Genomic DNA, 16,908 nt, shown 5'->3' with positions numbered 1-16,908 from the left:
CCAGTCTCACGTTGGAAAGGGGGCTCCCTGCAGCGACCTCAGGGGCCAGGCACCCTCAAGTCAAGCAGTTTGCGCTACAGTGTGGGATGGGAGTTGTCTGGGGAGACAGAGCTCCCTGTGGTTTTCACCTCTTCCCTTTATTATAAGGAGGAACAATAAAATAGAAACATTTGTATGGAAAATGCAGTGGAGGGGCTGTAGGGAAAGGGGTGCGGAGCGGGTGGAGCAGGGTAATTCCCCAGTTCAGGGAGGGAGGGGGAGCAGGCTGCCCCCAACCCCTCCTACACGGGGAATCCAGGCCCCTAGAGCTGGGGGGCCAGTGTGGGAGACAGTTCCGGGCCCGGCTCCACGCAGCAGTCTCGACAGCAGCAGCTGGCCACCGGCCCTACACGGGGAGAGAAAGCAGAGTTGGCCACAGGAGGAGACCCTGTGCCCTAGCCTGGGTGCCTCTCTGTGGACCACCCTTGCCCTTCCACAGAGCCCAGGGCCTCACCCCCAGCTGCTGGGGCCAGCAGCTCCCCATGGCTCGCCGTCTGTCCCTGCCCCTCCTGGGTGGTGCCCAGCTGTAGCTTCCTCATGTGCCGCACCACGGCCGTGGCGTTGAAGGCTTGCTGTGGAGAGAGGCGGAAGAAGGGACTTTGGAGAGAGTGGGACATCACGGGGCAGGGTCTGGCGGTGGAATTCTCGCAGCAGTTCTGTTAGTTTTATTCAGGCGATATTGGTTGATCGCCTGAAACTCCTGAAACGACTACAAGGCTTTAGTAAATTAGATTCAGTCATATCATACAGTAATACACACAGGCACATGTATAAAATGTATATATAGATAGACGTGCGTAACTTTTTATATATAATTAATTTATAGTCACATAATAGTAAACAATATAGCATTATGTGTCAGGCACTGTTCTAAGCACTTTACATAGTAGTTCATTTAATCTTCACGAATGTCTTTGAGGTGGGCACTATTACTGTCACCATTGTCAAAGGAGGAAGCTGAGGCACAGAGAGGTTAACTAACTTGCCCAGGTGTGTGTGTATCATTCTCTATTCAACCTATCCACTGAGATGTCCCTCAAATTTACCATGTTCCAAACCAAAATCATCCCCTAAAACAAGTTTCTGCCCCTGGGATCTCCATCTTAGTGACGGTACCGCCATTCACCTCGTCCTCAACCAAAATCTTGCGCCAGCCCTGGACATCTCTTCTCTCCCCCAATATCCATTCTACCATCACTTCTTGTCAGTTCTGCCTCCCAAACGACTGCTGGACCAACCAGTGTTCTCTGTTCACATTGCCACTGCTCTGGTCCAAGCCCTCACCGTCTCCTGATTGTGTCTCTGCCACAGCCCCCTGAAGGGTCTCCCAGCCTCCACTGTGCCTTTCTGCATCTTGAGAGCCCTTTCTAATGGGCAAGTTCCAGCTGAAAATCCTTCTGGGGCTCCTCAGCATCCTCAGGATCAAGTCATTGCTCCACTGTGGCACTCAAGCCCCTGAGCAGCCTGGCCCCTACCTGGATCTGCAGCCTGGGCTCCTGCCCCACAGCTCCTCCAGTCCAGCCAGGCTTAGCGCTTGCACTGCCCTGAATGGCTGCACTCTCACGTCTCCTGGCCCTTTGCACCCTGGTTCCGTCTGCCTCAGACATTATTCTGCTGTGTCCAGCTAATTCCTACTCGGCTATCATGTCTGACAGGTTTATGCCTCTTCCAGGACCTCGTAGCTTGGGTTCGATGTCTCCTTAAGAAGTATACACTGTTCTCCCTCTAGACTTGGAGGTCAGGGACCATCACTGGAATAGAGTAGGTGTCACAGAGCACTGAATGAATGAATGAGGTTCTTCAGTAAGCACCCCTGAGCATTTACAATGTGCCCCACGAGGTGCGAGCTGCTGTGTGAGCTGAGGGCTGGATGGGGCTGGGGAGGAGTCCTGGGGAGGCTGGGACCCAGGACTAAACGTGGGCTCACCTTCCACTTGCTCTTGGCAAAGTTCTTCTTGATCTGCTCGCTTACTGACTGGTGAATATTCTTATCTAGAGCCGTATCTCCTGCAATCCTAGAGCGGATGTGTGTGGAGGGCTGTCAGTGAAGGTAGAGGCAGGCCTGGGGGCCCCAGATCCCACCCCAGCCCGCAGCTTGTGGGAACTCTCACCAGGGGTGCTGCAAGGCCTGTTGACAGGTGAACCTCTTCTCTGCATCCTTCTCCATCAAGTGCCGGATGAAGTCTTTGGCTGAATCCCCAAGATAAGAGCAAAGACAGCATGGTGGTGCCTGAGAACACCCCCAAGATAGAACCCACCCCTCAGGTCTGGCTGGCACCAAAGCCAGATCTGTCCATTCACCACCTCACCCCACCTGCACCCTTTTCTCTAAGCCCCCAGACCCACCCCAACTCTCCAGCTTTCTCCCTGAAGAATGACTTGTTCCTAGAGAAGATTGTGCTCAGTGTATTCACACTGATGTGTACATGATTGATAATGGCTTCACAGCTTTGCCTCCTAATTGGAGGCACAGGAGGACAGATAAAAACATGAATGGTGGTGTCTTAGGCATTAGGAAGTCAGTGGGGGGAGGTATTTTCTAAAATACTATGTTTGAAGACCAAATGAATGAAAGCCTACAGTTTCTCAGGCCAGGAGCCAGGCAAAGAGAAGCACCCAGGGTGGGTGTCTGGTCTCGAAGACAGCTCTTAGTCTGGGGCTGGGGAATCTGGTGGAAGGAAGGCAGAGAGGAGACCCCCAAAGCAGATGAGGAAGGCACCGGAGGTAGGACCCAGGGGAAGAAAGCAAAGCCCCAAATACCGGAGTCAGAGATGTCGTCCCAATAAGGAGAGTCAAACTCGTACTCAGCCTTCAAAATCTGTTCAAAGAGTTTGGCATCATTCTCGTCATAGAAGGGGGGATAACCACAGAGCCTGGGCAAGGAGAAACTCATTCTCATTTCCATTTTCATTGTACCCACTGGCTCCGGGATGGAGCTTTGGGGCAGTCTCAGGGATCAGGCAGGACCCATGGGAAGGAGTTCCCCCTTTTACAAAAAGGGGAAATTTACCCCTCTCTGCCTTGCTCACTCCTGTCCAGCTACCCTGGCTTTCTGTTCCTTAGCATGCCGCCATATGTCCTTCCTCAGGGCCTTTGCACTTGCTGTGCCCTCTGCCTAAACCATTCTCCCCCCACAACTCGAATGTCTGGCTCCCTCACTTCAGTCAGGATGCCACTCATGCCACCTCCTCAGAGAGGCTCCCTGACCTCCTATCTAAAATAGCATCCATCCCCATCTCCCTCCCCTGCTTGATTTTTCTTCTTAATATTTCTTACCACCTGCCATTATTTTATAGATTTACTTACTTATTTATTTTCTGTCTCCCTTACTAGCATGTCTGCTCCCTGAGGGCAGGCACCTTGTCTGTCTGATTCTCTGCTAAAGCCTCAGTGCTTGGCACAGTGCCAGAAACATAGTATCTGTTGAGTGAGGTAATATTAGTCATTAATTAGTAGATATAAATATGGACGGCAGGAAAGAAGAAATGGCAGAGAGGAGGAAGAGAGCAAAGTAGGAGAGAGGAGAACTCTGAAGCCACATCCCCAACGGCCAAGCCCCCACTCACAGGATATAGGCGATGACCCCAATGGACCAGCAATCCACTGCCTTGCTGTAGGGCTTCTGGGCCAGCACTTCAGGGGCTGTGGAGGGAAGGGGACATGGTGGTGACAAATCTGCCCGGCAGCTTTGGGTTCCTCCCCCGCCCACAGTCCCAGCCCACGGCCCTCCGCACCCACGTATCCTGGGGTCCCGCAGGCTGTGGAGAGCACGCTGCCGGGGTCTTCCATCTTAGAGAGGCCAAAGTCGGAGATCATGATCTTGGAGTCTTCATCCATGCTGTAGTACAGCAGATTCTCTGGCTTGGAAGATGGGAGGTGGGGGAAGAGGAGTGGGAGATGGCCAGAGGCCAGCAGGACCTTCTGCCTCCCCAAGCACCCCAGCGAGCCCCCCAAAAGCCACTGTGGTGTCACAACTGCCATCTTGGTTGGAGGCACAAGAAACTCAATTAAGTTCGAAGTTCCAAAAGGACAAGGGCCTCCGGGATATGGAAGGGAATTTCCTATAAACCTCAGGTGTATACTGTGACGCCCTAAAGAATTTCTGAGGAGCTCCCGTGCACCAGATCCTGTGCTGTGCTTGATTTCAATTTATCCTTACCACATCCCTGCTAGCCCACTCTGAATAATCCCACTTTACAGGGGGGAAACTGATGCCTTGAGAGGCAAAGTGACTTGCCTGAGAATCTACAGTTAGGGAGGGGAGTGGCAGGGAGAGAATTCAGACCCAGATCTGTTTCACCCCAGCACTCTTCTCCTAGAGCAGAATGAAATGTACTACAAAGCGTGAACCCCATCATTGTCTCTCTGAGGAGCAGGCTTTCAGGGGCTTCTGGCTTTCTTCTTTGTGTTTTGCTGTCCCATTCAAGTTTTCTACAAAGAGCAAGTGGGACTTTTTTTTTTTTTTTTTTTTTTTTTGTGGTACGCGGGCCTCTCACTGTTGTGGCCTCTCCCGTTGCGGAGCACAGGCTCCGGATGCACAGGCTCAGCAGCCATGGCTCACGGGCCCAGCCGCTCCGCGGTATATGGGATCCTCCCAGACCGGGGCACGAACCCGTATCCCCTGCATCGGCAGGCGGACTCTCAACCACTGCGCCACCAGGGAGGCCCAGCAAGTGGGACTTTTATTATCAGAAAAAGACATAAGATGCGACTGGGATAAAATCACAGCACAGTTCACCTTTGTGTCCATTTGTGTGTCGGAGATGGAATGGGGAGGAAGCAGTTTAGGGCTTACCAGGTCAATTCTGCAGATGGGAAGGCAAGGCTCAGCAAGGGGGTGAGAGGTACCCAAGGTCTCAGTGAGGAGTTTGCAGAGGCCCCACCCCTGGTGCCCCAGCTCCCCACACACCCTCACACCCACCTTGAGGTCTCGGTGTACGATGCCCAGGTCGTGCAGGTACTTGACGGCATCCAGCACCTGGAAGATGAGGCGGCTGGCGTCCCGCTCTGTGTAGAAGCCTTTTTCCACAATTCGGTCAAACAGCTCCCCACCTGACACCCTGTAGCCAGGGACAGGGCAGTCTGGACAAGAGAACGGGAGGCAGAGAGGCCAGGGAGGGGGCAGCAGGGAGAGCTGTGAGGAAGCGGCAGAGGCAGGGCCACTCACAGCTGCATGATGAGATAGAGGTGTCCCCCGCTTTCATAGATGTCATCCAGGGCTACAATGTTGGGGTGCTTGATCCTGAAAGGAGAAAGGAGGTGGTTCAGAGCTGAGGACAGTTCAGCCACCTCCCCAGCCTCATCGTGAAGAACCACCGCCTGCAAACCTGGGCAGGACGAGCCTAAGATCTGGGTCTCAAAGGGAAAAGCTGATTTACCATGATGTATCATAGTGTCATGGAAGGCAGGAGAGCCACAGGGGTTAACACTGGGCTCCGGCGTCAGACAGACCTGGGTCCTCACCCTCCTCTGCCACGTGCTGTTCGCGGGCAAGTCTTCTCACCTCACAGTGCTGATCAGTATATGATTTTAACACTTGTCTGGGTTTATAAAGTTGTCAGCCTCCCCCACCAGAATGTCATCTCCACGAGACCAGCAGCTTTGTCTTGCTCACCACTGTTGCTCCACACCTGGTGCAGAGTGGGTGCTCACTCATATTCACTGAATTGGGGGTAACCTCTCCGGGCCTCAGTTTCTTCATCTATTATATGAAGCCAGTGATAGTACTTCCCTCCACGTGCTGGAGTGAGGATCATGTGAGGAAATGCAGGGAAGAATCGGCACAATGCCTGGCACACAGTAAACGCTCCAGAAAGGAACCAATGATGGTAATTGAGGGAAGATTTGGCTCTGCCACAAACTTGCTGTGTGACCTTGAGCAAGTCCTTTGTCCTCTCCGGGCCTCAGTCTTCCTGACCCAATAGTGGAAATGATTATTTCATCCCTGCCCATGGTGGTTGGAAAGCTCAGGGGGGAGGCTGGAAGTGAAGATTCCATATGAGCTTTCCAGTGAGAACAGCAGGTTTTCCATTAGCATGAACAGTTCAGAGACCATTTGGTTGTTGAGTCAGGGCATCCGCAGATGGGCATTTTTCAACTTGCTGGGTGGTTTAATATGTGGCAGGAACTTGCGGTAGGTCTAGAGATAACGTCAGTTGAGATACATGGGTTCGAGACATGTTCAAAGATTGACCTTTAGATCTGATTGGACATTAAACCACTGTAAAGAAGCAGTGGCATCTCAGTCACATCTGTCATGTTAGCTGTTGTGCCAGGCACTTGAAATAAAGGACCTCTAGTGCTCACCAAATCCCTACCAAGTGGAGATTATTACCCTGTGTTACAAATGAACAATTTGAGGCTCAGAGAGGTTAGATGATTTGCCCAAAGCAGAGATAGGAAGCGAATGGGAGGGGTCAAGGCAGGGTCAAGCCAGGGCAGGGACAGGATGTGGCTCACGTACTTGTGCAGGACAGCAATCTCATTCTGCATGCTACCCTCCTTGCCCTCCAGAGCCTTCTTGGCGATACATTTGATGGCCACCAGCTTCTGAGTCCTCTTATCTTCTGCCAGGATTACCTCCGAGAAGGCCCCTCTGCAGAGAGAGGGGATTCACGAGGTGGGGAACTCAGCTTCCCTCCAGCCTCTCCTCCATCCCCCTATGGGTTACGTGACCATCCCCAGACCAAGGAGATGGGATGAGCCTCCCTCCATCACTCATTCACCTCCCTGGTGCCAGAGGTGACCCAGCCTGGCCAATCAGAGTAGTCTATCCCCTGGCCACAGTAATTGGGTCCTGTGATATAAGCCAGGTTACTGGCACTATGAGGATGAGGTGCTCTTTCCTGCTAAGCTGGTAAGATGTAAGCTTGGAGCTAATGGTGGTCATCTTTGCCACCACTTGGGGAGAGCCTGCTTGAGAATGAAGCCAACACAAAGGAAATCAGAGCTGAGAAACTGTCAAAGACAATTTCCTGATAACATCATGTGAGCCCCTGCATCCCATGCCTGAAGTTTACTCCCTAGGCTTTTTTTTTTTTTTTTTTTTTTTTTTTTGTGATACGCGGGCCTCTCACTGTTGTGGCCTCTCTCATTGTGGAGCACAGGCTCCGGACGTGCAGGCTCAGCGGCCATGGCTCATGGGCCCAGCTGCTCCGCGGCATGTGGGATCTTCCCAGACCGGGGCACGAACCCATGTCCCCTGCATTAGCGGGCGGACTCTCAACCACTGTGCCACCAGGGAACCCTAGGCTTTTTATGTGCATGACTGATTCACTCCTTCTTCTGCAAAAGCCAATTTGAGTCATGGCTTATTTAACACCCTTTAGAACCATGAAGAACCATCAGCATCACCTGGGAACTTTTAAGAAGTGTGGAATCTCAGGCCCCACCCTAGACCTACTAAATCAGAATCTGCATTTTTAATTTTTATTATTTTATTTTTGGCTGTGTTGGATCTTTGTTGCTGCACGCGGGCTTTCTCTAGTTGCGGCGAGCGGGGGCTACCCTTTGTTGCAGTGCGCAGGCTTCTCATTGTGGTGGCTTCTCTTATTGAGCACGGGCTCTAGGCACGCAGGCTTCAGTAGTTGTGGCTCACGGGCTCTAGAGTGTCGGCTCAGTAGTTGTGGTGCACAGGCTTAGTTGCTCCGCAGCATGTGGGATCTTCCCGGACCAGGGCTCGAACCTGTGTCCCCTGCATTGGCAGGCGGATTCTTAACTACTGCGCCACCAGGAAAGCCCTAGAATCTGCATTTTAAGAAGACTGTCAGGTGATGTGTATGCTCACTGAAGTTTGAGAAGCAATGCTTTCTAACAGGCTCTTAGAAAGGAACACATTCATTTTCACTAAAGTTCACTGATTAAGGAGGGTTTACTAGAGCATTCTTTCTAGGACAGTTTGCTTTCCCTGGGATAATAAGAAGTCATAAGTCAAAGAAAAGCATCTCTCGTGAAAGCTCAATCATCAGAATAACTAGTGACTGTGATAGCCTCATTGCTGGTTTCCAGTCTTGTCCCTCTCCAATTTACCTTCTATGCTGTGGCCAGAGTGACCATCCTGAATTGCAAATCTGCCACAAAGTCTTAAATGTCTTCTTATGGCTCATGGGATCAAGTCCAGCCTCCATAGCTTGGCTTTCAGGCCTTACATGACCTGTTCCTCTCTCTTCTCAGCCTCTTCTTCCACTCTTCCCCCAGCCTCTGATTAGAAGCTCCACTAGACTCTCTCTCCTTCCACACGTAACATACCTCTGAACCTTTGCTGATGCTATTCCTTCTGCCTGGAATGCCTTCTCCCTCTCTGACAAGTACACTCCTACCCATCCTTTAGTCCCCAGCTCTAATACTCCCTTCTCCAGAAAGTTCTCCACACAGAAGCCACTGCTCTCTCTGGGCTCAACAAAGTCCTCATTCCCGAATTTAGCTAGAGCACAGCACACACCCTGTTGTCATTTTCTGTAGGTCTGTCTCCCTCACATGTTTGGGATCGACTTGGGAGATCAGGTTTGAGTTATTTCTGGATTCCCACCACTGAGAACAGAGCCACGCCCAGCTTCAGTTCTAAAACCTAGGCCAGAACCCCCAGTTCTTGGCAGCAAGTTTGAAAAACTGCCTCCTTCATTCCTCTTACTTTCTTTTCGTCACGGGAACCCAGAGCTGTGGCAAAAGCAGCCTCTGTTCCACCCACTGTCAGCCAGAAGTGAGAAGCCCAGGCCAGTCGGGCCATACAAGGCCACCATGGGGCCTGGGCAGTAGGAAACAGGAAGCAGTGATCAACTGGCTAGAGGAAGCACCACCCTGGACTCAGCCTCCCCAGACAGTCAGGCCCAGGGGTGAGGACCTTCCCAACCCCACCCCCCAGCTCAGGGACAGCTCCCCCTTCTCTCCTGCCCTGAGACTCACGTTCCCAGAACATCACGGAAGTCGTAAATGTCCCCAATGTCCTCCGCCTGCTTCCAGCTGGGGCCTTCCACTGCCCCCGGCATGGCCCACTGCCCCCTGGCCACAGCCAGGGCTCCTGGGGAAGGGAATGGAAGGAAAAGACTCAGCAGGGCCCAGCCTTCTTCGTGGGAACTTACTGGGGGCCCCATTCAGCCTGCATTTATTCATTCCTTGATTCATTCATTTGACAAAATCATTCAACTTTCACTCATTCACAGGTCATTTGTTCATTCAGCAACATCCATGCATCATATCCTTAGGCCTAGAGGAAAATCCTTCAGGGTGGCAGCAAAATTCTTTATTCAACAAAGTCACTCATTCATTCGTTTATTCAGCTCACCTCCCAGTTTCTCCCTCTCTAAATCCAAACACTCAGGGGGACACTGACCTCTGGGAGGACAGCAGAGAAGACCCCAGAGCAGCTTGTAGAAATGCACAGCCCCGGAGGATCCCCCGTCCCCAGAACCAGCGATGTCCCAGCCCCACCCTGGGAATTGCTGGGGTGTCTCCTCTCCCTCCTCCTTCTCCCTGCCAGTCGGAAATCAGGTTTCCGGCAGCCTGGGCTTCCAGCAATATCTCAGCCATGTTTTTAAATAGCTCCTTCTGCACTGTTACCACAGCAACAGCAGCCACAGCTGGAGCTCCCCGGACCTCCTGTTACCCTCCTCTCACTCCTGACTCCCCATCCGGGTCCCAGCAGCCTGAGAAATGGTCCCACCCAACCTGTCCCCTCCCGGCTTGATCTCACCCTGATCCAGCCTGTACTTTTCTCTGTTGAGACGTCTGTCTCAACCAGCAGTAGAGGGTGAGCATTCTCTCTCCATTTATGAGATGGAGAATTGGGAGACTGAGGTTGGCGATGGATAGGGTCTGGACCCAGAGTTGCCCAATGACCCTAGCTGGGGCCCCAGCTAAGCTTGCTGAAGGTAAAGGCCTTGGTGGGGGCTTCAGCCAGACTAGGACCCATCTAGAGAACACAGCCTCTCAATCCCATCCCAGGCCCACAGAAAGTGAGGCCAAAAGAGACCAGTGTACTGTGTGACCTCAGGGAGAGCACTTTTCTTCTCTGTTTCTTCTGTGGGAAAATGAGGGGAAGGTGCCCTGACTAGAGCCCCTGGTGTGCGATCCCACTCTTTGGGTGGGACTTTGTTCCCAAGGGGGGTCTGGCCACCTATCCCAGGGGCAGAAACTTCTAGGAAAGGAGACTTGATGGTAAGCTCTAGAGGCAGAATTTTAAAACCCACCTGGAGGCCTGGCAAGTACAAACCTCACAGTTCCACACATATGCCTACACCCACATACACCACACCAAGACCCACCCACACCCCTGAACCCAAACACCTGCCCCCAGATCCAGCACACTCCATCTCCAGATGATACTCTGACATCTCATCATACATGTACACCCAGACATCAGCACACATGTCCAAACACACTTCCTCAGACATCCTCACACCCAGACATCCCTCCCACAGATCCCTCTCACACCCCAAAACACACATCCACATACACCTGGACGAGATGACATGCAGACAGGACAGACACACACCCCTCACCTGTATACCAGACATCCCAGATTCATTCACACCCTTCACCCTCCAGCTCCTATACACCCTAGAAGCTCTTAAACTCCAAATCCTCAAAACATCTAACTCCAAACATCCTCAGTACACAACTGTATACCCCCCAACTCTGACTTACTACCCTTTGAGCCAGATTCCAGCACACACAACACCTAGATACACAATGTGCAGCCCAAACACTGATTCCCAGACATCCCCACCCATACGGATACCCTTACACACCAACATGCTGCAACTTCATATCAGATCCACTTGTCTGTGCTATGACATTCGCATACCCCAACACGGCCCCCACACGTCTTTACCTCCTAATGCCCAGTCTCGTCCTTCCTCTTTTACCCACTCAGTAAAGGCACCTGCTGGGCCTGGGGCATAGGTGGGGGAGAAAGGCCCAGCCCTGCCCCTGTAGAGTCCAGTACGCCCAGGCACCTCCTCCCATCTTTCGGGGGTGGTATCCAGCGGCTGAAGGGTCCCGCCGCCCGCCAGTGCCCAGGGTCGTGGGCGGGGCGGTTCCCGGGCTGTACCTGCGGCTGCCCAGCCGCGGGGCTGGCTGGGAGGCGCGAGTTGGCAGGTGCCGAGCTCCGTCCGCCGTCCGCCGCTGCAGCGCGCTTGGCCCGCCCGCCCGCTCTCGCGCTGGGGCTCGATTCGGGCTCAGCTGGCTCCCTCCGCCCGGCCGCGGCTCTGACGTCAGAGGAGGAGGAGCCTGCGGCGGAGGGACTAGGGACTGGGAGGTGAGGATCCGCTCCGGGGCTAGGGAAGGGGCGCTGGGGGCGGGGGAACCCCTCAGTTCAGGTTGGAGCCTCCCTTGTAGTCTTTCCATCCTTCGTCTCCCGGCAGGGTCCCCGTTTCACAGAAGGAGCAAATGAGGCACAGAGAGATGAAGGGTTCAGAATCAGCAGTTGGTCAGAAGCAGAGTCGAATTCGAACCCAAGTCTGTCTGATGCCGGAAGCTGGCCATTTTCACCCTGTCTCTTGGAGTTTCTTTCAGACCAGTTCCGTGAGCTCCCTTGAGGTTGGACTCTGTCCTTCCTCCCCTCCCTCTCCCCTCACCTCCGCCCCGGGGAATTAGGCCCTGGGAAGGGCTTAGGGGACTGATGGGTGTGGAGGGATGGGGCCGTAGGGAAAGGACAAAGCAAGAGTAGGAGGCAGTGAAGAGAACTGAGGCAACCGTAGGGTGGGGGCCGCATTTGACAGGCGGGAAAACTAAAGTCCGAGGTCCCCCTCTGAGGCAGAGCTGATGCCCTACCTCCCTACACCTGCCGGGCAGAACAGGAGGGTGCCCAGAGAGCCTGGAGCGGGGAGGGACGGGGGAGGAGGGAGAGTTAAATCAGGATCCTGGAGGAAGTCGGCCAAAGAGGACCACGTGACTGGGCAGGCGCCAGTGGCCGATGGCTCGGGGCCAGGTTGGGGAGGGAAAGCCCGAAAGTGCTCCGGGGAGCTAGGCAGGGGGCCAAGGGACCTGACTGACGTCCTCTTACGCAAGGCCTTCTTTGGGAAGGTGGCCCGGGGGCGGGAGGGGGGCAGCAACTCCCAGGAAGTATGGGTGGGGCTGGATGGACTGAAGCCAGCCAGAGGAGGCTCGTTGCCGAGGACCCCAACTCCATCTCCATCATCACCCAGTGCTGGCCCCAACTTTGAATTCCTGCATTTTCCAGGAAGATTGGGAAGGGACAATGCTTACCCCCAACTCAACTTCAACTGGCTTTTCCCTCTCTTATCCTCAGGACTGTGTCTGCCCATTTTACAGTGAGAAAGGAAGATGGCTAAGGTTCCTAGAAAGGCTTTTTTTAAAAAATAAATTTATTTTATTTTATTTATTTATTTTTGGCTGCGTTGGGTCTTCCTTGCTGCCCGCTGGCTTTCTATAGTTATGGCGAGAGTAGGTGGGCGGGCTTCAGCAGTTGTGGCTCGTGGGCTCCAGAGCACAGGCTCACTAGTTGTGGCGCACGGACTTAGTGGCTCCGTGGCTCCGTGGCATGTGGGATCTTCCCGGCCCAGGGCTCAAACCCATGTCCCCTGCATTGACAGGCGGATTCTTAACCACTGCACCACCAGGGAAATCCCCCTAGAAAGGCTTTTGAGACTAACTTATCTGAGTCACACTCTGCCTTTCTGAGTCTCAGTTTCTTCATTGGGAATATGCGAATATCGGTGACTGACTCAGAATTCTCCTGAGAATTCTATGAGACTGATGTATGTGAAATGCCTTGAATACCACTGGAATTAAAAATTTGACAGCTAGGGCTTCCCTGGTGGCGCAGTGGTTAAGAGTCCGCCTGCTGCTGCAGGGGACACGGGTTCGTGCCCCGGTCGGGAAAGATCCCACATACTGTGGAGCAGCTGGGCCCGTGAGCCATTACCGCTGAGCTTGCGCGTCCGGAGCCTATGCTCCGCAACGGGAGAAGCCACAAAAAAAATAAAAAAATTGACAGCTAAAATTTACTTTTAGTGTAAACTGAGGCTCCGAGAACGGACCTGATTTGCCTGAGGATAGGGGGCTAAGGGGCAATTTCCCTCCCCTAAATCTCCTTGCCATTGGTTAGATTCTTTCACTTGTCAAGTAATAGAATCCCAACCTAAGCCAGCTTCACCAAAGAGGAACCTATGGCTCACAATAGCTGAGGCAAGATTGAAAGAGGAACACCATGGATCAGGGTGTGAGACTGGAATTGGAGACACAATACTTGGAGGATTTGCTTTTTCTCATCTCTCCTTGTCTCGATTTTTCTTTACACTTCGGCTTCCTTTCCTCTGCAGAGTGATCTCCTCTACCTGGCAGGAAGCATGGTGTGAGGCAGCCCCAACTTTCCACCTGAACCCAGCAAAAGAGGAGCTACACCCAGTTTCATGTATCAGCCTCAGGGAGGGACTCCGATGGGCTCTGCTGGAGTGACATGCCTATGCCTTTACCCCCAGAACTGTTGCCAGAGGAATAAGGTACTATACAGGGTAAGTGTGCTGTCATGGGCAGCCACACCAAAGTCACAGGGAATGAAGATGGCTATCTTGCCCAAAGGAAATAGCAGTGCTGGGCAGGCACAACTAATAAATCCATCCCAGCCGTGCTCCCATCAGTCAGAAAAAAAACAGCGTTAATATGTTTTGGTACATATTCTTCCAGACTTTTTTTGATGTGTATACATATACACACTTCCTCCTATAGCCCCCACTTCCAGTGAGCATATTTCAAGGTACTGAAGCAAAAAGTCAAGGAAAGTCAAATATACGAAAAAAAAAAGTAAAGGAAATAATCCTCTTCTCTCTTTTGTTATTAAAAAATGACAAAACAACTCAGACATCTCCATCAATTCTTTTATTATTTATTTATTTATTTATTTGGCTGCACCAGGTCTTAGTTGAGGCATGTGGGATCTTTAGTTGCAGTGTGCAGGATCTTTAGTTGTGGCATGCAAACTCTTAGTTACAGCATGTGGGATCTAGTTCCCTGACTAGGGATCAGACCTGGGCCCCCTTCATTGGGAGCTAGGAGTCTTAGCCACTCGACCACGAGGGAAGTCCCTCCATCAATTCTTGAATCCAACAGAAAATTAGCCATTAGATGAGTGAATGATATTTTAAGATTAGAGAGAAATGGAAGAAATCACAAGGAAAATATGGACAGGTTTCTTTACAAACATAAAAACATTTTTTTTTTTTTTTTTTTTTTTGCGGTACGCGGGCCTCTCACTGTTGTGGCCTCTCCCATTGCGGAGCACAGGCTCCGGACGCGCAGGCTCAGCGGCCATGGCTCACGGGCCCAGCCACTCCGCGGCACGTGGGATCTTCCCAGATCGGGGCACGAACCCACGTCCCCTGCATCGGCAGGCGGACTCTCAACCACTGCGCCACCAGGGAAGCCCAAAACATTCTTTTTTTTAATTGAAGTATAGTTGATTTACAATGTTGTGTTAATTTCAGCTGTACAGCAAAGTGATTTGCCTATACATATATATATATGTATATGTATATATACACATTCTTTTTTTATATTCTTTTCTGTTACGGTTTATACATATATAAACCGTATATATAAACTGTATATACATATACATATATATATATGTATATATACACATTCTTTTTTTATAATCTCTTCCATTACGGTTTATCATAGGATACTAAATATAATTCTCTGTGCTATACAGTAGGACCTTGAGTTTATCCATTCCATATATAATAGCTTACATCTGCTAACCCCAGCCTCCACCCCATCCTTCCCCCAACCCCCTCCCTGTTGGCAACCACAAATCTGTCCTCTGTGTCTGTGAGTCTGTTTCTGCTTCGTAGATAGGTTCATTTCGTGTCATATTTTATCTTATTTATTTATTTATTTTTTGGCCATGCTGCACAGCTTGCGGGATCTTAGTTCCCCGACCAAGGATTGAACCTGAGCCACGGCAGTGAAAATGCCAAATCCTAACCACTGGACCACCAGGGTGTTCCTTGTGTCATATTTTAGATTCCACACGTAAGTGATACCATATGGTTATTTGTCTTTCTCTGTCTGACTTGGTTCACTTAGTATGATAATCTCTAGTTGTACCCATGTTGCTGCAAATGGCATTATTTCATTCTTTTTTGTGGCTGAATAGTAGTCCATTGTATATAGGTACCCCATTTTCTTTATCCAGTCATCTGTAAAAGGACATTTAGGTTATTTCCATGTCTTGGCTATTGTGAATAGTGCTGCAGTGAACATAGGGGTGCCTGTATCTTTTTGGATTAGAGTTTTGTCTGGATATATGCTCAGGAGTGGGATTGCTGGATTATATGGTAGCTCTGTTTTTAGTTTTCTGAAGAACCTCCATTCTGTTCTCCATAGTGGCTGCACCAACTTACATTCCCACCAACAGTGTAGGAGGGTTCCCTTTCCTCCACACCCTCTCCAGCATTTGTTATTTGTAGCGTTTTAATGATGGCCATTCTGACCAGTGTGAGGTGGTGCCTCATTGTAATTTTGATTTGTATTTCTCTAATAATGATGTTGAACCTCTTTTCATGTGCCTATTGGCCATTTATATTTCTTCTTTGGAGAAATGTCTATTTAGGTCTTCTGCTCATTTTTCGATTGGGTTGTTTGTTTTTTTGTGAGTTGTATAAGCTGTTCGTATATTTTGGAAATTAAGCCCTTGTCTGTTGCATCACAAACATAAAAACATTCCTAACTTCTGTTTTTGGAAACAAACCAAAAACAAACAAACAAACAAAAAACCCTACCTTATTCCAAAATCATAACTAACAGTAAAAGGCAAACTTCAGACTGGGGAAATGTTTTACAGACAATGCGTTAATATTTCCATTATGTAAAGAACATAAAATTGATAACAGACTAAGAACCCAATAAATGGTCAAAGGAGACAGATGAAACACAGTGAACATGGAACATTCTCTACCTCACAAGTAGTTAAGGAAGTACAAACTAAAAGAAGCCATTTATACCCTCTCAAATATAAAGTTTTAAAAAACTGGTAACCCCAAAAGCTGGTGTTAGTGTGAGCAATGGATACTTCTACATTTCTGGTGGGAAAATGACTTGCTAAAAATCTTTCTTTTGGAAAGCAATTTGGCAGTATGCATCAAAGGCTTAAATAATGTCCAGGCCTGGGGCTTCCCTGGTGGTGCAGTGGTTAAGAATCCGCCTGCCAATGTAGGGGACACGGGTTTGAGCCCTGGTCCAGGAGATCCCACATGCCTCGAAGCAACTAAGCCCATGCGCCACAACTGCTGAGCCTGTGCTCTAGAGACCGCAAGCCACAACTGCTGAGCCTGCACTCCACAACTACTGAAGCCTGTGCACCTAGAGCCCATGCTCCACAACAAGAGAAGCCACCGCAGTGAGAAGCCTGCACACCACAATGAAGAGTAGGCCCCGCTCGCCGCAACTAGAGAAAGCCTGCACGCAGCAATTAAGACGCAACGCAGCCAAAAATAAATAAATTTATAAAAAAAGGCCTTTTGACCCAGGAATTTCTCTTCTGGGAATCAATTTCAGGGAAATAATCCTAAATTAGGACAAAGGTATACACGCCAAGATGTTTGAAGAAATATTTTTATAACAGAAAAGTTTACAAGAAATCACCAAGAAGGGAATGATTAAAAAACATAAAGTACATCTACGAGATGTAATATTTCACAGCTCGTAAATTGATGGTAATGCAACCTACTTAAAAACAGGGAAAAAATGCTTATAATGTTAAGCAGGTATCAGTTTGATAACTTCAATGTAAAATGCAAACTACAAATTATTCATAGCAGAGTGGAGAGAAACACCACAAATGTTAATGGTTAAAGAATTATCTGATTCGGTTTTTTTTTTTAATTAATTAATTATTTATTTTTGCCTGCA

General features: G+C 50.3%; 1 protein-coding gene across 1 annotated transcript; it reads right to left on the bottom strand.

Annotated features, from left to right (window-relative positions):
- Window positions 1-127: 127 nt before the first annotated feature.
- Window positions 128-9,038, bottom strand: CAMK1 (calcium/calmodulin dependent protein kinase I). Its single transcript, XM_079712503.1, has 11 exons — window positions 8,941-9,038; window positions 6,503-6,634; window positions 5,207-5,281; window positions 4,961-5,099; window positions 3,774-3,900; window positions 3,606-3,681; window positions 2,800-2,912; window positions 2,151-2,229; window positions 1,967-2,054; window positions 494-611; window positions 128-385 (listed from the first exon to the last, which is right to left on the bottom strand). The coding sequence occupies exons 1-11, from the start codon at window positions 9,021-9,023 to the stop codon at window positions 303-305; spliced, it is 1,113 nt and encodes a 370-aa protein (XP_079568629.1). The 5' UTR covers window positions 9,024-9,038; the 3' UTR covers window positions 128-302.
- Window positions 9,039-16,908: the final 7,870 nt, after the last annotated feature.

The sequence above is a fragment of the Hyperoodon ampullatus genome (genome assembly GCF_949752795.1).
Source record: "Hyperoodon ampullatus genome assembly, chromosome: 10".
Taxonomy (NCBI): Eukaryota; Metazoa; Chordata; class Mammalia; order Artiodactyla; family Ziphiidae; genus Hyperoodon; species Hyperoodon ampullatus.
The sequence above is the reverse complement of the archived record's forward strand: the minus strand, read 5'-3'. Positions and strand labels throughout refer to the sequence as shown.